Source organism: Chlorocebus sabaeus, chromosome 20 (genome assembly GCF_047675955.1).
Source record: "Chlorocebus sabaeus isolate Y175 chromosome 20, mChlSab1.0.hap1, whole genome shotgun sequence".
NCBI classification, from domain to species: Eukaryota; Metazoa; Chordata; class Mammalia; order Primates; family Cercopithecidae; genus Chlorocebus; species Chlorocebus sabaeus.
Window position 1 is genome coordinate 60,704,805 of NC_132923.1, and position 23,400 is coordinate 60,728,204.

General features: G+C 40.5%; 1 protein-coding gene across 1 annotated transcript in view; it reads right to left on the reverse strand.

The window, feature by feature from the left end:
* The window catches only part of ST6GALNAC3 (ST6 N-acetylgalactosaminide alpha-2,6-sialyltransferase 3), a 557,649-nt gene extending 544,978 nt beyond the window's left edge, over positions 1 to 12,671 (reverse strand). The window contains exon 1 of the mRNA XM_007978248.3: positions 12,499 to 12,671. Coding sequence (XP_007976439.1) covers positions 12,499 to 12,516 — 18 coding nt within the window. The 5' untranslated portion in view covers positions 12,517 to 12,671. The remainder of the gene's footprint in view (positions 1 to 12,498) is intronic.
* Between the last annotated feature and the right edge of the window lie 10,729 nt (positions 12,672 to 23,400).

Consider the following 23,400-nt stretch of genomic DNA (forward strand, 5'->3'; position numbering starts at 1 on the left):
GAGAGAAAGGTTCTCTTACTCCCAGCCAAAAGAATGAGAGGAAAAATAAATAAGGCAGCACACATAAAGTGGCAATGGTTCAGGTACTTGCTGTTTCTGGGGAATGAATTTTCTCTTAGAAATAGGAAGAGAGAGCTCTACCAAAAGGGACACTGGCAAGTTCTTCCAACTACTAGATTTTAGGAGAATGTTAAAAAATATGTATTTGAAAATTACAGATGCATTTACCCTTTCACCCAAAAGTTTCACCTCTAAGAATTTACCCTAAATAAATAGTTGCATAAATATATATAAAAAAGAAAAAGAAATAGGAAGAGAGAAAGAATGACCTGGTTGACAAGGTCAGCAATAAAAGAACAAACACAAGTAGTAGTGAAGTCAGCCTCCAGGCCATGGCAAAGGTGTGAGGGATGACACGGTGAGCTGTCATGAATGCCATGCCAGTGATTTTACATCAGGCACAGCAATGATTCATATTTCCCAGAGAAGGATTCCTAATGGAATGGCTTATATCCTGGGACTCTGCAAGAGAGTTTCATCTACTTGGTTTTAAGAGTTCACCAAGCTTCCCTTCTTTTGGGCTCATAGTATGGTTCCTTAGACATCCTAGCTAATGATCCCTACAACACCTGTATTGGGAAGGGGCATGAAAGCTGTAGATGATGAAGGAACATCAGAAAAATAGGTTGCACTATAGATAAAGGCATAGAAATAGAGAGCCAGGAGAAAGCAAAAGGGAAAACTTACAGAGCAATTTCCTTCTTTACACAAATATGAGCCTATAGGAAGAGACTAAATCAGCAGTATCCAGTGCTTTTTATTACTTATAAAAGTCTAAAACAAGGCTATGAATCATCAACATAAAAAAAAACTATAATCTTTCACCAGTCTTCGATCTTCCCATTCCTAAACCTTAAATAATGACTTTTTAAATATGAGACTAACCCAGTAATTAAGATAGTGAACTCTAGCACTAATGCATTAACTTTTGTAACCAAAGCCAGCATAATCTAACTGTGAAAGCTATTTCCTGCACCCCTAATTCTCCCTGTTAGCCAGCAAAGAAGTGGGGGGGTCCAAAGTATGAGAAAGGATTTGATATGCAATCAGCAGGAACAAAATTCCTTGGTTTAGAAATAATCATAAACTGATTTTTCCAGAAACACACAAGTGATGCCATCAGCGAGGGGTTAATTTTAGACCCAGCCCCTAGCTCGTGCAAAGGCAAAAAGTTTTTCAATGTGTATGGTGGCCTGAGCCTCATAGCATCAGAAATCTTGAGTTTAATGAAAACAATGAAGGCAGAAATCAAATTATTACAATGCCAAGAAAGTTGACTGGAATACACTGCACTTAAATTTCTAAATTGATTTAAATTTCTAGTCAATTTATTTTGGGGAATGCATGAGTTTGAATCCATGCTCTGCAATTTCCATAACTCGACAACTATTCATTGAGCTGGATGTCACATGGTAGGGTTAATCAAAGTGCGGTTCCCAGATGTGCAGTGCTAGTATCACCTGATGGCTTGTTAGAGATACAAATTCTTGAGTCACACCCCAGACTGGAAGAATCAGAAACTGGTGATAAGGCCTAGCAAAATCTAGTACAACCGCCCCTTCCAGTGGTCCTGATGTAGTTCAAGTTTTGCAGCACTGAGGTCAACATAACTGTTAGGAGCTCAGACTTTGGGTCTGAATTCCAGCCCCACTATGAGACTTTGGGTAGTCACTTGCCTCTCTAAGCTTCAGTCTCCTCTTCCACACACTGTGTTGAGCTCTATGCTCAGTAAATACCCGCAGCATTCAGAGTGTGAGGCATGAGGCCTGGCGCTGGCCAGACATGAAAGAACCACACTGTTCTTCACAGTGGTTCTTAAAGTCCACTGAAAGAACTCAACAGCCTAGCACAAGGGTTGGCAAACTTTATCTGTAAAGAGATGGATAGTAGATATTTTGGGCTTTATAGGCCATATAGTACCCATCTCAACTTCTCAACTTTGCCTTTGTGCCATGAAAGCAGATATAGTGAATAAGCATGGCTGTGTTTCAATAAAACTTTATTTATGGACAAAAAATTTGAATTTCATATCATTTTCACCTGTCAATTCTTATTCTTCTTTTGATTTTTTTTCAACCATTTAAAAACACAAAAGCCATTCTTACTCAGGAGCTGCATATAAACAGGCAGCAAGCCAGGCTTGTTCTAGAGAAAGTAGTTTGCTGACCCTAGTCTAGCACCCTCATACTGGTAAAGTTGTCAAGCCAGAGTTTTGTCATGTGTCAGATGAAACCAATCCTGCTCATGCTGAAGGTTGTTGTGAGACAATAAATATCTGTAAACTACCTAGTAGGCTGCCTGACATGGAGAAAGCCCTCAGCAAATGACAGCCACTGTCATTATTATAACGAAATGTTCATCTCATGAAAAAAATGCTAACACTGGATGATCTAGGACAATGAGTTAGAGCAGGGCAGGAATACAATGGAAATGTGTGGGCAAAACAGAGATTCAGGTTTACAAACAGATTTTCTCTAAGCACCATTGGCCATATGTCTATTAGCGTGTTGCTGAATTTATACACACAGAAATAAGCAGTAAAAAATAAGCAAACCGAACAAAGAAACTGCAATCACCTTGCTCTCTTGACTTAAAAGAAGACATGTGGTTTGTTCTGGACATTTAAATTGCTCCCACATGTGTAATACCCTCCTGGAGCAATGAAACAACTCAAATAAAAGTGCATCAAGTCTGTCTCTGCCCTCAAAGCCTCCAGGAGTTCACACTACCACACTGAGACCAAAGAGCCAACTCACACATCCCACAAAGCAGCACTCCCTTGGGAAAATTCACAGCTGCACAACATCTGGGGGAAAATTAGGCTCAGGATATGGTGAAACCGAGGACTAGATTTTCAGATAAAATTTCAAGGGCTCATCAAAGGCTCATCGCATGTGTCCCTGAGTCAGGCACTCATTACTTGCTCATCAGTCGCCAGCCTTTGGCTGCTAGGAGTCCATCCAACAGGTGTGTCCTCCCCATCTGAACCTGACCCAGGGGCCAATCCTTTCTGCAGCCCATTACACTACTCTCATTGTCTCTGAGTCTAGTGGTCTCTTCTGATGGTGAAGATGAATACCTGAAGGAGCATGCGGTCCAATACAGGAGCCACTAGCCACATGTGGCTTTTGAGCATTGAAACATGGCTGGCATAACCAACAAACCACATTTTTTAAATTTTATTTCATTTTAATTAATTTATCTTTAAAAAATAATGTTCCATTCAGCTGTTGGAAAAGGTCTAAGCACAATTCAACTTAGACGAGTGAATTTACTTTACATTAGTAAAATCAAAATACAAATCAAGTATTTCTGATGAAAAATTTAGAATTCAAACTGAGAGATGCTGTAAGTGTAAAACGTACACCGAGTTTTAAGAATTGTTTGTAAAAAAAAGCTATAAATATCTCATTAATTTTTATATTGAGTACATTTTGAAATGAAAGTATTTTGGATATATCAAGTTAAATAAAATACATTATTAAATTCTACGTTTCTTTTTTGCTTTTTTAAAATATGGCTATTAGGAAATGTACAATTGCATAAATAGCCTACATTATATTTCTGTTGGACAGCACTGCTACAGACCATGAAATAAGGGTATTATTGTTTTATTCATATTAATCACAAAGCCAGAATGGGACTTAGAGTCGGTCTAGTTCTGACCTCCGCACCCCACAGTCTTCCTACTGCCCACGCCCCAGAGAGCAGCTCCAGCATCTTTTCTTGGGTACCACTTTCTCTGATGAGGCAAATGCTTCACAAAGAGACTTTCACTTCTCTTTCTTTCGAGTCCAGCCCATTGTTGCAGCCAGTCACACAGCAAACAGCACCAGGAATCACAGCCCTGCTCGCTGCAAGTGCATATATCCCACTAGTCCCAAGGAGGGGGATCAACTCACAACAGTCATTTGTTCATTCTAGTTCTCAAAATCTAAGATGACTATTGCAACCAGGTTTTAATCCCAGATCAGGACTCATTTCCAACCCAGAACATACACATGTTACTTCCAGTTCCCTTGTGATCATGATCTTCTCAGAGCAAGACGCAAACAGCTTTCACAGCTGACCAAAGAAGTTTTTATTTTGTGTCTAGTAAATGCACAGCTAATAAACTCACTAAAAAACCAAATAGCCTTTGAAATCAGAGAGAAGTCCCTTCCAGAAAAGGATTTTACGTGCGATAGTTTTCAAATCTGAGTAAATATTAAGATAAAATTGAATGAATGTGGATGTATATTTATATTTACTATGTGTCCACAGAGACACACACCTTTAAAAAAAAAAAAAAAAAAAAAACATGAAAATGACCCAAGTATCCTCTTTTTTTGGCCTCCGACAAATCTGTTTCGGAGTTAACTTCTCCCTCACTCTCTCAAGTACCAGATGTTGTTGGCCCCCACCCCTCCACATCACACAGGAAATGAAAGAGAGGCCTGGAGATATGGAGTGTGGGGTAAGGGGCTCCTCACAGAATGTCACCCTACCCTAGGGCTGCTGTTTATTAAACTCTCTTAGTATCCCAGGCCAAGGTCTCTGACTTAGTGACTTTAAATCAGTTTACAATCAGAACCAGAGCCTAGTCTCAATTTTTGAGTTGAGAGAGACAGCAATAGAGAAAGTGCAGATAATCCCTTCACCTCATTTGAACCTTTTCCCAGGCCCACTCTCCTGCTGACAAACCTTTACAGAGCTGCTAACAAGGACAGAAATGAACCAATTTGGGGTTTAGCACCCGTTTTTTTTTTTGCCTGTGCAGGTGAAGTCGCTAATTGGCAGTAAAAGGCATAAAAAGTGTACATCAGAATGGCTGGAGGCAAACGGGTCTGGATAATCCATAAACTGAATAATGAGCCTTTTAATAACCAGGAGCTAACTGCAGCTTTTGGTAATGGGATCCAGGTAGCACTTGTAAATCTACTCCCTCCAATTAGAAAAATGCCTTCCTCCACTGTTCCCTAACGAAAGGAAACAGAAAAGAACCTCATTCAACTCCTAGCCCTCAGGCAGAAATGTGTGTTAAATTCTCACAAACAGAAATTTTTCTCCTGGAGAGAAGCTTTCATAACTTTGCTCAGTCGTTTACTAGAAAGTTTAATAGGCTTCCTCTGTTTTCCTCAGATCTAAACCCCTTCTTTCTCCCACTAGTCCTTCAACAAAGGTTTCCTCGATTCCAGCTATTACCAGTACTAATAATACTAATAATATTTTTTGCCATTTCCACTTCATACCTGTGCGGTGCACTCTGCTTTGCAAAGTGCATTCACAAGCATTATCTCTTTTGGTCTCCAACACCACCCCAGGGGCAGATCTAGGTTGGGGAGCCTGAAATGTATATAATTTGTGGGATTCCTTGATAAAATGAACATAAAATTATAAATACCAAAAAGCTAGTGTCTCTTCCCAGAACCTTGGAAGGGCCCTGAAGCTTGCGCTCAGGGTAAGTCCAACTCTTCCTCACTCCCACCCGCAAAAAGGACATACACGTTCACATAGCTTGCCCAGGGTTAAAGATCTGTACAGAGTTAAACAGAATTAAAACCTTCTTATCTCCTCAGTCTTTGCAGCCCTTCTACCTTCTAGTTCCTCTAGTTCCTCTGTCACAAAGGAAACTCAGAGGAACAAATAAAAACAACACAGCTAAAAGTGGTACCCATCAGGCCACCAGATTAGGAAGTTGTCTAGACTGGATATTGCCTGGGGTAGAAGATGGTGAAATAAATTCAGAATCCCTATAAATATTTACTTAATTGGCACCGAAGGTAAAAGACAAGCTCTATAGATTGTCCAATCCGCAGCCAGGACAGCTTTGAATGTGGCCCAAAACAAATTTGTGAATGTTCTTAAAACATTATGAGAGTATTTTTACGATTTGCTTTTTTTAAAATTTTTTTAGCTCACCAGCTGTCATTCATGTTAGCGTATTCTATGTGTGGCCCAAGACAATTCTTCTTCCAATGTGACCCAAGGAAGCCAAAAGTTTGAACACCTCTGCTTAATAACCACACAAAGCCAGGGTGAACCCCACCTCCATCACTTACAACAGGACAAGGAACAATTTACTGAGGTTTTCTGAACTTCGGTGTCTTTATTTGTAATAAAAGTTTACTTAGCACAGAACCCAGCCTGAGCACTCTGGCTGTTCAATAAATGGCACCTATTGTTGCTGTTGTTATCAATCCATCCAAAGAATACTACTTTTACCCAAACCACTCATTCCCCACAGTGTGCCGATATACGTAGCAAAAGCATCTGCTCAGTCACTGTAAGACTGGAAATGAGGCCAGGCAGCTGCTGAGAATTCAGCATTTCCTGGGCAGCGGTAAGAAATGTCATAGCAGATTTATTAAATGAAGTGACTTGTCTACTTGCCAAGGTTATCCTACGGTTTCAGATTTATCATCTGTGTACCTGCGAAGTCCCTGTGGCTTTCCAGTCTCAGTGAAGTCACACTGTTTTCAAATGCTTTGAGACCTCATCGTTTGAGAACCACACAATCGTTTGGTTGTGGGTGTTTGGGTTTTGATTGTTTTTTTGTTTTGTTTTGTTTTCTGGGTTTTTTTGGTTTATCTGTTTCTGTTAATCTGGGGAACCAAAATGATCATGACAAAAGTTAAACCATGCCTACACTTCCCTTTTTTCATCCTTCTAGTCCAGTTCTCTCATCTCCCCACCCCCCAACCCCAAATTTTAAATTGGCCCCAGATTTTATACGAGGAATGATAACCGACCTACCTACAAGAAACATACTAAGAAAAAATTTAAGGAGCAAACTAACTGACGAGCTCTAATCTGCCTGCCATACATTAGAGTTAAAAAAATCCATGCCACATCCTTGAAGAGCTCAGCTGTTTTCAGAAAACAAGCTGGACCTGTGTCTATAACTGACATCAAAAAAAATTAATAACACCACTCATACGTTCAGCAAACACTTAAGGAGCACCTACTGAGAGCCAGCTTAGTTCTTAGGAACACCAAGTTGAATACAACAAAGCCTTTTCTGCCTTCCACATTCAGGTAAGTAACTATCACCGCCCCACCCATATACTCCCATGCCTTGAGGTGTAACTTTCAAAGTAATTTGCATAGTTTTCATTCCTAGTTTAATTATTTGCCTTCTCACTAAGTCTATAATCTCACTTAGGGTAAGAACAGAATTCATTTACAGATGCTCAGTAAACATTGAAAGGCTGCAGCTCCCTAACAGTTGATAGTCAAAAAAGAGTTGGGCATGAAAGCAGTTTACTGACAGTACATGGTAATACCTGCTACTACAGGGACAAGAACTTAGACCACAAGAGCATGGAGGAAGCCTGCTGAGGCAGGCAACGGCTTGACCACAGATGTGACTCTAAAATAGGAGTTGAACAAGGCAGAGGGAGTAAGGATGGAGAGGAAGGGGCAGAGCTGAGAGGTTTTCCTGAGACAGAATTGATGCACTGTAGAGAAAGATTAGATCGGGGGCAGGGGGAGGAAGAGGAAATGAGAAGACGCCAAGTTCGTAACTTGGTATCATCATTCATCTAATTACCTATCAATCAAGATAAATATATGAGGACAGGTCACTGGAGAGAAGGTAGTTGTGGCTTAGTCATGCATCTATCGTATCAGCTAACCGCTTCACGTTCATAAGCCTCATCCACCTAGTAAAACCATAATCTTCTCGAAGGCAGAAATGATTCACAAGGCTCTTGTGTCCACATGTCCACTCAGTTGTCCACTTCCGATATAAAAATTAATACAATTCACCTATATTTTTTAAAAATAAAAGTGTACAAGACACTGTGCTAAACATGTACCTGCTGACCAAAGGTAGAAATCATAAAACAAAATATGGATAGGATTTATTGCATAAAATGTTAAAGTATCTATAATTTATAAAAGAAGAAAGACAAATGACTAATATAAATTTAAAAGCTTAACTTCACTAATGATCAAATAAATACAAATTGAATCTAAGAGTTTTCCTGTCTATCAAATTTGAGAGACTTTTTAAACACGCCCACAAGATCTTCCCTGTAATCTGTCTGCTGGAGCTGCTGAAAACAGAGAATCTGACAAGGGCTCTGGGGCCCAAGAAGACACCAGAGCTACTATGAAAAGAGACTGGTCCTAGACCAGGCACGGTGGCTCATGCCTGTAATCCCAGCACTTTGGGAGGCCAAGTCAGACAGATCACTTGAGGCCAGGAGTTCAAGACCAGCCTAGCCAACATGGCGAAACCCCGTCTCTACTAAAAATACAAAAAATTAGCCAGGCATGGGGGCACATACCTGTAGTCCCAGCTACTTGGGAGGCTGAGGCACGAGAATTGCTTGAATCCAGGAGGCAGAGGTTGCAGCGAACCAAGATCATGCCACTGCACTCCAGCCGGGGCAACAGAGTGAGACTCTGTTTCAAAATAATAATAATAAAGAGACTGGTCCTTGAGTTGATTCTTTATTCATTGGTAGAGCTACACAGGAGATCTGCCTAACCAGGAGCATGGCAAGAAATAAACCTGCTAAGATTCAGAATTTCTTTTTCCCCCTGCAATATAACTAATATACAGATTATCTCATTTAACCTTTAGAATAACCCATTGAGGAATGCATGATCATTCCCATTTTGGAAACTGAGGTAGTGAAATCAAGAAACTTGCTATGGCTCTATAATTAACAAGGAGTGGAGCCATAATTAAAACTCACATATTTCTGGCTTTGAAGTCCAGGCAGTGTGAAGTCTGTATTCCAAAATTAAATGAGTATGAGGTGATCATCATTCTGTTTGAGAACTAGCCCTATGTATTGGCAGAATGGGCCCTCAGCATGCACAGCACCTTGAGGGGATAGTTCCATATCCCCTAAAAGACCAAAATTAGCTGCCACAGCATGGGGGTCTCTTCTGATGAGGGTAACTATTGTGTAGGCAATAATGATACTTTAATCAATATCTCTCTATCTCAGTTTTCTCATTTGTAAAAATGGATAGTAAAATCTACTGCAAAATTCTGTTGAGAAGATTAAAGTCTTGGCCCACAGAAGAAAGCTGGCACTGCCTCAAAAGTTATCTTTCTAAAACACAAGCTCCATCATAGTAAATCCTATTTAGTCTTCAAAACACAACTCCAATATCATCAGTGGAAAGCCTGTCTGAACTACCCAGTGACAGGGGCAATTGATCTCTCCTTCCAGGCTTCTATTATGCCCTCCATGGACCTATGTAGTTTTATTCTTCACATCGTAACCTAAGCACTCATTTACTTTTCTATCACCCTTACTAAACCGTAAGCCATTTGCGAATGGGGTCAATGGTTTATGCATCTTGTGATATAAAAGGAATCAAAACAGGCCACCCCAAAATATATCACTTCGGCATATTGATTATTTTGAGCTAAAGGCAATTGAGAAAAAGCAGATACAGGAAGGGCTTTCTGACCTCCCCATTTCTACCTAAAAGCAAGGCATAAAATTTCCCCTGAGAAATGTCCCTTCCCTGTGCCAGGAAGAGGAGAACATTCTTATGATCAAAGATGGAGAGTCAACACCGAGATAAATCTCTACTGAATACACTCACCTATTTTCCATTAGTTTTCCCCATACATTTCCCACTTTCTCACAATCGGCTGCCCCAGTCCAAATTCCCTTTTTCCTTTGTCTTGTCACATCTCCACAATTCATCCTTCTTTATTAAAATGCTTTATAAATTCTCAGGCCTCTCCCCTCCTTTGGGTCTTTATTTCTTACATAGGAAGCCCTCTATGGTACACATAAAAACATTAACATCAAATCAAATGTGTATGCTTTTCCTCTGGTAGTATGCCTTTTGTCAGTTTAGCTATCAGGACCAGGCACAGAAACTAAGAGGGCAGAGGAAAATCTTTCCTTTTCTACAGATGCCAACACTAAGTCCAGGGCCAGCAAATGGCAGAACATGTTTCATTCAAAAAAAAAAAAAAAAAAAAAAGGTCCATAGTTTTATCCTCATAACAACCCTGTAACGCAATGGTTATAAGTCTATGAGCACTTCAACATGTGAAAACTGAGGCTCCAAGTTGCAGTGGCTGTCTAAAATCATATGCAAGAGGCCAAACTTGTACAGAACTCAGGTCTCTGGACTGAAACCTGTATTCTGCACTGTTCCATTTGTAGCTTTTCAAAGACAACAAAGAAAAAAGACCCAGCCCAGACTGTCTAGACCATGACTAGAGAAAGTGATTGCTCAAAGGTGTTAGGAACTGAATGGTATTAGGACATCTTAAAAGTCATCACCTGGGAGAACTCGGGAGGCGGAGCCTGCAGAGAGCGGAGATTGCGCCACTGCATTCCAGCCTGGGCGACAGAGCGAGACTCCTCTCAAAAAAAAAAAAAAAAGTCATCACCTGGGAAAGTATTGGAACAGCAGTAAAGTATACGGAAGGTTGACATATCTGGGTCTAAATCCAGGATCACTCTGTCATTAACCCTGTGTGGCCTTGAGCAAATCTCTTAAACTAGGGAGCTTCAGACTTCTTCTCTGTAAAATGGGGTTTAAAACAATGATACTTATCTTTTAGGGTTTTATGTAAAGATTAAAGAATAAAAGACATTTTGTATTTTATAAAAAATAACAGTTATAAGAAACAGACTGAGGATATAGTAAGGATCAACCAAACTGCACTTATTATTATATGTTACAGGAAAAAATGGTACATATTAAATCCTTGTGACACAAAGTATTTTTCATACCCTATCTTATTTCATCCTCACAGCAACCTTGTGAAGCAGATGCCACTACTTTGATCTTATATTGAAGAAACTAAGGCCCTGGGACATTTAAGTAACTTGTTCAACATCACAGAGGTAGCAGTGGGCAGAGCCAGCATCCAGACATATCTTTCTGAGTCTAAAGCCCAGATCAGTTTCAGTGGAGGGAAGATAAGGTGGACAGAAATGTCCCAAATGTCTGAGAGCAGTGTGAAGAGCTAGAAGAGACACAGATTGGACCAGATTCATGTGTAGTTGGGATGTGCATTAAAGATGTTTATCACATGTGTAGGACAAGGCAGGGGAGAAATCAAAAGGGAAAAAGATGGCCAACAATAAATATCATGCTCCTCAATGTCCCTTTCAGCAAGTAACACAATGAATAGTAAAGATGACTCATACTCATATCTCAGTCCTTGTGCTAAGAGCCTCCAGGTTAAATATCGCATATTGTCATACTGATGTATTATTTCCTCATGATTTTGCTACCATTTGTTATGTCCTGGAAAATGTTCTGAAACAAAAAGAGGAAGTTCAGAAAGGTCACAGGAAACTTCTGATCTCCTTTATGCAAAGAAGAGGAAACAAGTTCTACGAGGTTAGTCTGTTACTTTCATCATTAACACTAGGCACGTTAGAAGATGATTCAGGTAACCAGAACAGCAGTAGATGACTTCATATCATCTTATAGAGGAATAAATGCTACTTCACAATAACACAACAACAACGAATTGTTTCCTGGTATTTTCCTTCGTCACACAGTTCCCCCATGCTTGGACAAATAGGTCTTTGCATTCTCCAGTCAAGGCCCAGGAAACTTTCATGCTGTGCATGTTTTTGATTCATGCAGCCAGGTTATGTTCTTGTAGAAAAGTAGTGGGGGAAAAAAAAAAAAACGAGGGTGGGGGAGGCCTCTACCAGTGGGATAGAAAGTTCTTTTTAAGTGAGTTCCTCACACCAAGTCCTCCCACCTGAGGCCACAAGTCTGTGAACCCAGAAAGACGCTCAGTTGAGGCTGAGAATCCGGTCTTGGAGAAAGAAAACTCAACAAAGAAGGGGTGGCTGAGCGCACTTTGACAGAGTATAATCATTTTGTCTGTTCAAATTTATGAGCATAAGGAGAGGGAGAGGTTCTCTACTAACATATACATCCTCGTGTGAACTTTTCCAAAGTAGAGCTAAGGGCACACAGAGCTAGCAGATCTCATAGAAGACTCATTCCTAAGGGACTACCTGTAAACTCAGAAGTTTCTGTCCTCACATGATCAAATGCACAGTAGAGACCACCTCCGCTCTTCCCTCCATTAAAAGCGCTGTGCCCCTCGACACCAGCAACTCACGCCTAGCCACTCCACCCCTCCCCGTGGCCCCTGAAAGGCCTCAGGCTCCACAGAGCCGCAGGACCCGCGGGAACACCCCTCCTCTCCCTACCATCCCCATTATTCGGCACACAGCCCTGCTCTTCCCTGGAGCCAACAGTCTGCAGCTCCTTCAATGCAGGCGCGAGCAGGCAGGAATGGTGGGAAAAGAAGCTGTGCCAGCTGCATGTTTCAGAATCTCCCTCCATATGCATTTGCCAAAGGAACAAAAAGAAAATCAATGCCAGGAAAAGACAACTGAGATGAGGATGCGGTGGGACCGCGGCTGACTCCGTGCCTCTGAGCAGCAGGGGGTTGGCCAACCACGCGTCCGAGCCACAGATCCGAGTCGTTACCTTCAGGATGCAGGCCATGGCGCTCCGCCGGCCCTCCTGCCACCGAGCAGTGGGCGCGCCTGGGTCAGGGGCAGTCCCGGGGGCAGGATGGAGGCTGGTACCGCGGCAGGACCGCTCCAGCCCACATTCCCGCAGATCCAAATAAGGGGACCGCGGGGCAAGCTGCGCCGCCACAGACCCCGCCCCCCGAGCCGCGGCCCCGCCCCCGTCCCCATCCACTGGCCCGCGGCCCGCGCGGCCCCGCCCCCGGGTCACGTGCCGTCCCGGGCGCCGGCGCCGGCGGCCCGTCGGTGCCTGCTACTTCTTTCTCTTGTTTTCTTCTGTGAATGTTTCGCGGCTCCGCGTGCACCGAGTGCGCTCCGCAGCAGGCGGGGACCTGGGTCCCGCGGGGGGCCGGAGAACGGTCTTTTCTTCTCGGTTCCGTCTTCTCTCACACATCAGAGAACTCCTTTTTACAGACGTTTCACACTTTGTCAAACTTCAGTGCGTTTGGCATCGCCTTTCTACAGACTTTGGGCACATCAAAGGGTGTTTCAAAAGTAGCAACGAAGTTCTCCCTGGGCTGTTCAAGGATTGAGCCTTCACTCTGTGATGGGCTTATCTAAAATTAATAATTTGCCACTAATAAGGGAGCACAAATATCAACGAATGAAAGCCGTCATGAACCTTACATTGTGTATGGTATATTTTGTGTGTGTGTATTTTATATATACATATATGTGTGTACAATATATGGATTATTGCCTTTTCCTGCTACAAGCTTGTTTATGAAATCGTATGTGCATAATATACAGTCTACAGAAACAGGATGCACACGTGTATATTGTATTAGATATGTACATGTTGATTGTACAATATATGTTTATAAAGTGTGTGTGTGTACATGACAGGACTTTGCTCTTCCCTGCTTCAAGCAAGAGCCGGCTAAGAGAAGCAGTTATTTCTACAAATAGAGTAAGGGCATTGCAGAAGGGAGAAAGCGTTCCGTGTACACACACAGATTTTTACCAGTTGGTCTATCAGAAAAATTTTAAAGCAATCCCCAAATATTTACCCAAAAGAAGTTTCACTTGCTAGAAGTCCCATCTAGTTTGCCTCCATGGAATCGGAAAAAGCACTGTGGGCTGGTGGTGTCATGAGATTGGCTCACAAACCACAAGGCAGAAACCAGGCTTTCAAGGAATTTGGTATTTTCTTTGATGAGAACTTGCAAAATTCTTAGAGAGCAGGAGTAACCACAGGAAGGAGGTTGCAGAAGCTGAGCCTGTGGATGAACTGCCTGTCCCATGGGAAGCTCCTGTCTTCAGTCTCCCTGGGGTACCACACCCTGATCTTCGACTTCTTACTCCCGCCGCTCCCTCCTCTGCCTTACAGATCCAGTGTGTTTTCAGTAAGAACTCCTTGTTCGGAACGATATACTTTGCTGCTGTAGCTCACGGTCCTTCATGGGCCAGGAAAACTCAGTATTTCATTCATTCACTCATCCCTTGATTAACTCCACAAATTTTTTTTATTGAGCTACTACTAAATGGAGGAATAAACTTTATTCCCCTTCCACTAAGTGGAGGAAAAATATTGAGGACCTTTCAGGGATAGGAGAATGACTTTCAGGATATCTAACATCAACGTGGGCTCACAGTTAAGTGAGAAAGATAAGAATGAAAGATACATGATACTATAACATGAAAAAGGCCTTAGCCAAATTGGAAGCAAAGTTCTCAGGAAGGAGGTTCTGGGCCTGGCAGAACAGCAGGGCAAAGGGGCAAGGGTGGGCAGACCACATCGTTCTCTCCAGGAAGTTTGTATATCCGGAAAGCGAAACAGCAGGCCCTAATGAACAGCCCCATTAAGTACTTCCCTGCAGGGTATCCTTGATCAAGTTTCTTAACCTCTCTTTAATCCTTACCTTATCTAATAGTATCTATCCTCAAGAGAATTAAATGAGATAATAATGTTTGCAAATGCACTCAGCTCAATTTCTAGCACTATGAGCACTTTTTAAATGATAGCTCTTTATGTAAAGAAGAAAATCTTCCACTAAAGATAGATTTGTGGGAGAAGCTGAGTAGGATGATTGCCATCAACCTTGGGTGTCTCAGGAGGATGAACACCAACGGAGCAAACATTTAACATGTTATGTCTTGGGTATGCCATGATAGGGCCTTTACTAACTCCCTCAATCTACTTGGGTATGGCTTTCTCCATTAAATTTCTACCCACCCATGTCCATACTTCCCAAGGTGTTATGTTTTATTAGTATCCAAAAGTTATGTCTAAATACAACTAGAAATCTTTATAACAATCTAAAAACAAACTCAAGTTCTAGAATAAATCTGGACTGGAAGGTTTACAAAACAATCTTAACAATCACTCTTTTAGATGGACCACTCTTGATGTCTGGAAAAGAAAAAAAGCTTTTAGATAAAAATAAAAACAGGTTTTGAACCTACCAGGGAATGCAGTTACAGCCAGGTTTGTTGGGGCTGGGAGGGTAGGAGTGTGTGGCCAGGATTTTTTTTGTTTTAAAACTGGCCAAACTACAAGAACAGCTTAGTCAAGTCCATAGGTGTAGCATAATTTTCCAGCTCTAACGTTGTGACTTAAAGCCAAGAGCTTCTATTTCCAAAAATAATCATAACAAAATGGAAGCATCCTTCAGTTAAATAAAATATCTCATTTGATCCTCACAACATCCACATGGATGTTATCATCCCCAGCTGGTAACTAGGGGAACAGGGGTTTGAATCTAGGGACTTGTGGGTTTGCCATCTTAACTATTACATTCAGCTGTCCAGTATGTTAGAAGCCCAATCTCTGTCATTTGTCACTCTTCAGATTTCACCTGTTGTCTTAGTGTAGCCATAGGAAAACTTAGGGTAAGTATGAATCCTCCCTGGGATATGTACTAGGATGCAAAACCTAGGGCAAGAATGTGAGTATGCAGAGGATAGGTACACTCTATCAATCTGAGTACCGGATAGATGCACTCACGCTGTATTTCAACCCTCAGCTCCTGGGTCCTACCTTAACAAAGACCCGGCACTTCTCATAGGTCTCTCACCAACCAAGCTGTTACCACCTTCTGTGCATGAGAATGACTTCCAATCAAAGATTCTCACTGCTGTATCTCACCTGCTACCTGGGGGTGCCGCAGAGCAGCCTGCCAGCCTTTGCTTCCTTTCATGGAGAGATCCTTGGGGACTGCCCTTTCACTACCTCAGCCTCCCTAGGGCTCTTCTTGGTTCCAACTGGTCCATCTTCCCTCTCCTCAGAGGCCTTTCACTTGTGAGATTTCACCATGCCTCAAGGTGAAGACTTCATGAGTTATGACAAATCATGGGTGAAAATTTGCTATTTAAATTCAGTTTTGCTTCAATGTAAACAGCCCCATTACCCCGTAATTCTCAGAGTTATAACATACAGTTAGTTCCCTGATAGAAACAGAATTAACATGCTGACTCTCATAACTTCTCCAATTTCAGCCTGCACATATATTAATTTAATATATTTATATGCAACACAGAGTCATTTATTAAGATTTTAATTGGATCTCAATTTTTCCAATCTAAAGATTTTAAATGAATTCCAGATATCATAAAACTTTTTGTCATCCACTACATAAATTATGCCTCCATAGGAGACTGTGACTGGAAGATCCATTAGAAAATGTTATGGGAAAGTCATTTTTTTAACATTTTGAGCCAGGATAGGAAATGATCTTCTTTTTCTAGAAACCATTGCACTGTTGTAATTGTGACCTAGGAAATTTTTCATATCCTAAAGTAGGCATCTAGGTGTCCAGGTCCACATGTGTGTCTATAGTTGTGTTTAAGTGCATCTGTGTGTCTGTAGTTGTGTTTAAGTGCATCTGTGGCTATGCCCTTTTAGGTAGCTGTTTATGAAAATACACTGACATATGGGGTTAAGCTTCGTTTCCCTCTTTTTTGATAGTAGGACATTCCAAAATGTCATCCAGTTTGCATTCCCAGGACTTGAGCTTACTGCTATTTCAAACCTTTACATAGTTCTAATCCAGAATTCGTCATTATCCCTGACTATACTGATATTTATCTGGGATGAACTCCAAGACAAGTTATGCATGATTTAAAATTACATTTTTAAAATATTATATTCAGTAATGTTCCCCCTTAACTTCCTCTCAGCTATTGGAAGATTCCATCTTTTCCCAAATTTTGTTTTCAAATGAACCAGTTAAAAAAAGCTGTTTTTAATTTTTTTAAAATCCACAATTAATGTTGTTTACCTACTTTTCATTACCTAGAAGAATGTAGTTTTTAACCTGATTTGTTTTTCTTAAAGAGTTTCCCTCTAAGATTTTTCTTAAAAAACATAATCAATTAAAAGTAAATATGGACTAGGCATGGTAGCTCATGTCGGTAATCCCAAAACTTTGGGAGACCCAGGCAGGCCTATCACCTGAGGTCAGGAGTTCAAGACCAGCCTGACCAACATGGTGAAGCCCCTAAAACTACAAAAATTAGTCGAGTGTGGTGGTGCACGCCTATAGTCTGAGCTACTTGGGAGGCTGAGACAGGAGAATTGCTTGAACCCGGAAGAAGTTGCAGTGAGCCAACATCATGCCACTGCACTCCAGCCTGGGTGACAGAGCTAGACTTCATCTCAAAAAAAAAAAAAAAAAGTAAATATGGCTAGAAGCATTGGCATGTAGTTTGAATTAAGTTTGTATTGGATCTCTCCAAGGCTGTTGAGGGCTCCATTATTAATTGAGTCTGATATTTCTTAACCATGTTTCCCAGAGTTTGTTTCCTTTTATTGTGAGATTTCCCTCATGTGTGTTTCTCTACACTCTTCTTGGATATCTCCTCTCAGTGAGGCCCAGTTACATGCTGCCCTAAAAGATTAGAGTGGAAAGTTGTTATTTGAAATGCATCCATGCAGGACTGATGGGAACACCCAGGGGAGAGGGCCCGACAGTTGGGTTTTGCTGCAGTTTATTTTGCCTGAACCATTTTTTCTCTAATGGTCTGGCCCTCAGAAACCCTCTGGAGAGAGCTACGATTTTTGCTAATTCTTTGTGTCAATACCATCCCCTTCCAGGAATCTCCCGGAACCCTCCTGTTTGTATCTATTTCTGAACTATTGCCTAAAAGGTAGAAGAACAACATCATCCAATGCAAAGAGAAAAGGTCCAAAAAGAAGTCACCTAAGTACATTCTTTACAGAACCCCTGAAACACAAGGTATTGTTATTGTGCCCAACAATGTCAATATGTATCCAGCCGCTCCCAGCACACCTGTGTGAAGGTGGCGCAGACAAACTGAGAGAGTAAAGGGGCATGTCCCCTGTGGGAAAGCCATTCATTCTTTTCAAGAGCAACAGATATAAAGCAACAAGTGACTTAGAGCAACAGATATAAAGCAACAAGTGACTTAGGAATCTGAAAATCCTGGTTCATTTGTTGGTTTAACAAACATTTGCAAGCCCAGGTGATGTGTATAGGAAGCAGAAACAATTTGTGAATGGGCTTCCTCCTACAGTCAAAACTTTCAGTGGCCTCTTGATATATTTATAGGCCTGCCAACATTCTTTCCATAATCATTGCCCGTTATTCTCTTACACCAACAGTTGGCAAGCTTTGTCAGCAAAGAGCCACACAATAAATATTAGCCTTTGCAAGCCATTTGGTCTCTGTCACCACTATTCAACACTGCCATTGTAGTACAAAAGCAGCCATAGATATAAACAATGGGCAGTGACTGTGTTCCAATAAAACCTTTTAATGGACACTAAAATTTCTATTTCATATACTTCTCAGTGCTATGAAATATTATTCTTTGTTTTTTTAACTATTTAAAAATGTACAATCCATTTTTGGTTCTGCAGATGTAGAAAAACAATCTGCAGACCCAATGAGGCCCACGAACAGCAGTTTGCCAACCTCTGTCTTGACTTTCGCATTCTTTATTCAGCTAGATTTCACCCTCCTTCAATCCCAGATCAAATCCCATTTGGCTCTTGATGCCTTTTCAGACCACCCTAGTCTAGTGTAGCTTCTCCTCTTTGAATTCCAACAATTACTGTTTGCAAAATTCTTTTGGCAACGAGTCACATCCTATCTGGTGGAATTTTTTTCTAGTGTTGACTTGACCTATTATCTACATCTTTTTTGTTATTACTTTTAGCCTTACTTCCCTAATAGATTGTAAGCTTACTGATTTGTTCTTTCCTTTGCAGCCTTCACCTTTTTATGCCCCCAGCAAGGAAATACAGTACCTTTCATACTCAGTAAATGCTGATTAATCTGATTCGATTCATTCAACTCTGAAGAGATAACTAAGAACTCCAGATGAAAGATGCTAGCAACCATAAATGTATGAAATTGAAAATCAGATTGTCCTACCATTCTGGATGCTGTTCAAAGGTTTTAGGTAAGAAACTTTGGATGTGTTACTACTTCCTTCATCACATATGATATTCTCAGATCATCTTATATTTCTCTATAAGGCATTTTCTACTTTTTAATCATCAGACTGATTACTTGATTTGGACGGATTTTAAGTTCATGTTTAACGACAAGAGTGGCCTGTGATTATCCCTGTGGGTGTTCTCAGTTGATTGAGAAATCAGTGACACTTTTCTTCTAAGTGGAAGCTACCTTATTTATATCATGATTTTTTTAAAATCACTGTATGTAGTACTTGTTAATCAGCCATGGTGCATTGTGGTTATTTGATATTTAGTGTAGTTAAAAATGATTCACTAACACTATGATTTCTTTTTCAGTTTGTTCCACTTTATTTCATCTTCATTTTTATTAAAATGTAATTAATAGAATCATAAATAAATCTGTTTTGCCTAATAGATGAAGATTTTCAAAAGCATCAAAGATTTAAATAACTGAGTTTGTGGTTTTTACTGACACCTTTATAATTAAGAAATAGTAAGAAATTACATACTAAATAATGGCATGTTCCAAATAAGATTAGTTTTCCCTTCCAAGTGGTGAATTCAGCAGTATTTAGGACAAGCACTGCATAATTTGAACACTAGAAAAATGTCTATCTCATTCTTTCATCAGCTTACATTTTAAATGAGTTATTCACAGCGGTCTGTTTCCATTCCTTAATGGTAATAAAACTTTGCCATTTAAGAATTGGCGAAGAATAGCCAACCACCTCTCACCCCATAAACTAGCCCTTGTCCATATTTTCAGCAAAAGTATGTCTATTAGCATAACCATGGGATGAATCTAAAATATTTTTAAACAACATTTGTCTAAACACATTTTTAAAAGTTTAATGCCTATGCACTACTTTTCTTTGACTTGTTTTTTGTTTTTCATTATTTTTGGTATTTTTTGTTTGTCTGTTTGCTTACTTTTTTTTTTTTTTTTTAATAGAGATGGGGGTCTTGCTATGTTGCTTATGCTGGTCTCAAACTCCTGGCCTCAAGCAGCTCTTCCACCTTGGTCTCCCAAAGTGCTCAGATTACAGGCATGAGCCACTGCACCCAGCTTATTTTTGGTACTCTTATCACTCCATTTTGACCCTTCTTTCTCTTACAACATCTTTTACTCATTTTCCCCTGGGGAGGTTTTTGAGTTTAAATTTAACAAGAAAATTGAATATGATAGGGTATATTTTTCTTTGAGAAAGTACTAGTTAGGCTCAAGTATTTGTCTGAATAAAATGCAAATACTCAAAACAAATAACAAAATTTGTGAAGGGTCTGAAAATGTACCCCACATGCAAACTAAGAAATTATTTACACATTTTTATGGCTGTTGGATAAAGGTACAGGACCCCTGGGCCAGAGATGTAGAACTATTTATTACTTACAGTTATGGGACTACTTATTACAACAATTGCACCCATTCCCCAAGCCCCAGTTCCCACATGGTAACTTGAAGAAAACCAAGCCACTGTGGGTTTTGTTTAAAAGAAAAAAATCCTGAGCTTAGGGAACTCAAATACTTTATAATAGGCAGTAAGCATGCTTGTGCACTGCTCTTGAGGGAAATATTCTTTCTGTCTTTCTGTATCTCCCTTTTTCTCCCCCAAGGCTAGTCAATAATGCAAATATCCTTGAAAAGATAATCTATAACAAAGGCATTCTCTAGCTCTTATCACAAGACATACAGAAACTTAGGAAGTCCATAGAGAATTGCCTCCTACTAGTGATCACATTCCTTGTACATGCCATTATGAATTCTGACTCCTGTGGTGCTGTGTACCTAGTCTCAACGAATTTAGGCAAAGGATATATGAGGCGTTCGGCACTGTTTGTTGGATAAATGTGAGCTGTCTCAAATAATTTTTAGTGAGTAGGGTTTGTAAAAATAATAAGTAATTATAAGTAAGTAAATTTGTTATTTCTCCTCCAGTCCTAGACATCATATTCCATTAAAACCTGCTATGCTCTAAAAGTAAATATTTACTCACTGACTCCAAAATATCCTTTATTTTATTTTCTTTCCATTTTCTTCTGTTATACACACACACAAACACACACACACACACACACACATCCTATCTTTCTCTTGGCCAGAAAATACCTACATTATTACTAAAAGTTTAGCCATGTAGAGAATGGTTACAGACGAGTTACAGATGAGTAGCTGATATTCTGTTAAATATTCAAGGTGTTCAAAGCCCCCAAATAAGTTTTTTTCTTGTTAATTACATTTCTCTTCTTCTTCTCCTTCTCCTTCTTTTTCTTCTTCAGCAAACCCAAAAGCCCACTTGTTAAGCCTAGGGAAAACCAAAGAAAGTTAATATAGCAGTACCTTTTTATTTTGGCAAAACTGCTCTGTTCTTTAATGATATGAAGCAGTCATCCATATCTGGCTACTGCATAAAAGTTAATGGTGTTGGCCAGCTGCAGTGGCTCACGCCTGTAATCCCAGCGCTTTGGGAGGTGGAGGCGGGCAGATCGCAAGCTCAGGAGATCGAGACCGTCCTAGCCAACATGGTGAAACCCCATCTCTACTACAAAAACAAAAATTAGCTGGGCGTAGTGGTGAGCGCCTGTAGTCCCAGCTACTCAGGAGGCTGAGGCAGGAGAATGGTGTGAACCCGGAAGGCGGAGCTTGCAGTGAGCCGAGATCACGCCACTGCACTGCAGCCTGGGCGACAGAGCGAGACTCCATCTCAAAAAAAAAAAAAAAAAAATGTTAATAGTGTCTTAAGTAGACTTCTGAATTAACCCTCTGTTTCAGACAAGATAGTACAAATTCAGTGCATCTCAGAAAGGAATCCATAGTATTTAAAGAGGGAATTTCACAACATTCTATAGAATTCCCCAGCTCCAATAGTTCTAATCTTTTCAAAATCCTCCTTTACCTGAAACCCGAAATTTTTCTTACAACGTATTAAAGCTCTTTTATTACACATAACTCTGATCTTCCCGTCTCTTTATGGTCCCGCATTCCACTTGTATTCTCCATACTCTCACTGCGGATTCCATGTATGTCTGCATGTTCAGTGTGCTGAGCCCTGAAATGTGTGTGTCTGGCATTGAGCCTCTGATGAGAGACATAAAATAAACACTTTCTATTTCCCTCACTGCTAAACTTCCTGCTCTTCTCTGGCGTCTCTTGTCTGCAACCAGGGAACGGGAGTGACATCACTAAACATGTAATGTGTGTTGTGCTGTGGGGTCAGCTAAAGGGTAATTTCTAGGAAGCATGCCCATTCAGAAGACAAACCAGTGTTGGCACTGAGCAGGGGCACTTACTTAGCAAAATGATGCATCTGAGATGACATTTCTGCAGGGTACATAGTACTAGAGACCTCATGCACTAGCCATGCTAACAGTTGGCATGCTAGGGTTCTTTGGGCACCTCAAGTGGCTTCTTCATGGATGAGAAATAGCAAGATAATGAGATTTAGATAGGGGTTCATCTTGAATAAAAGCAAATACGTGCTGTCAAATGAAACACTCTTGGCGTCTTGAAAAGCTTTCTTCTAGCTCTGCCCCTCAGAGTGAATGTGCCCAGATATTTTTCTTTGGCATGTTTAAGGCTAAAACCCAGGCTGACCCTCACAATAAGCAATATTCCTTCTCCTAATCCAAAATGGGTGTGGGGCAGGGGAAGCAGTAAGAACAATATGCTGAAGAAGAAGAAAAACACGAACACAAAATAATATCTCATCAAGTCTATGCAAGTGATGAGACCTAAGGATAAGCTATTAAATAATTTTATCAGTTTATCCAGCTTTTCTCCCACCCCTCACTCCCCACTTTTCTTCCCTGCCCTGCATTGTTTTTCACATGCCATTTATTTACCTGGATAGTCTTCCCTTCTTTTCAGTAATCAAAATCTAACTCATCTTTAAGTGTCTAATTCAAAAGTCACAATCCATAGGATGGCCAATACTAATAGGAAGTACTTATTCAATAAATTTATTTGAGTGCCTACTGTATGTAAGAACCTGGACATGGAGCCCTGAAGAAAGAGATGCAGATCCTGGCCTTAGGGCACGGCAGCATCAACTCCTCTTCCAAACTCCTACAGTCTTTACTATAACTCTGACTCATCTGTGAGTTGGGATATACTTCTTTGTATTATGAGCCAATTTTTCAAGAGTGACCTCTCGTTTTCCCAGCCAGATGAGAGGTAACTTGTGTGCAGGGAGTTGGGACCAGAGCTAAAGCAGAAACACCATGGTTTAAATCTCAACTTTGCTATCATTATTTTACCTCTCTGCAACTCAGCATCCTTTCGGATTTCCCCAACTTTTTATTTGGAGAAATTTCAAGCTTGAAGAAAAATTGAATAATACAAAGAACAACCTATATGCACATTACAGAGATTCATCAATTTGTTTTACCTTTTTTTTTTTTTAAGAGATAGTCTGTCCATGTTGCCCAGTCTGAAGTTCAGTGACACAATTATAGTTCACTGTAGCCTCGAACTCC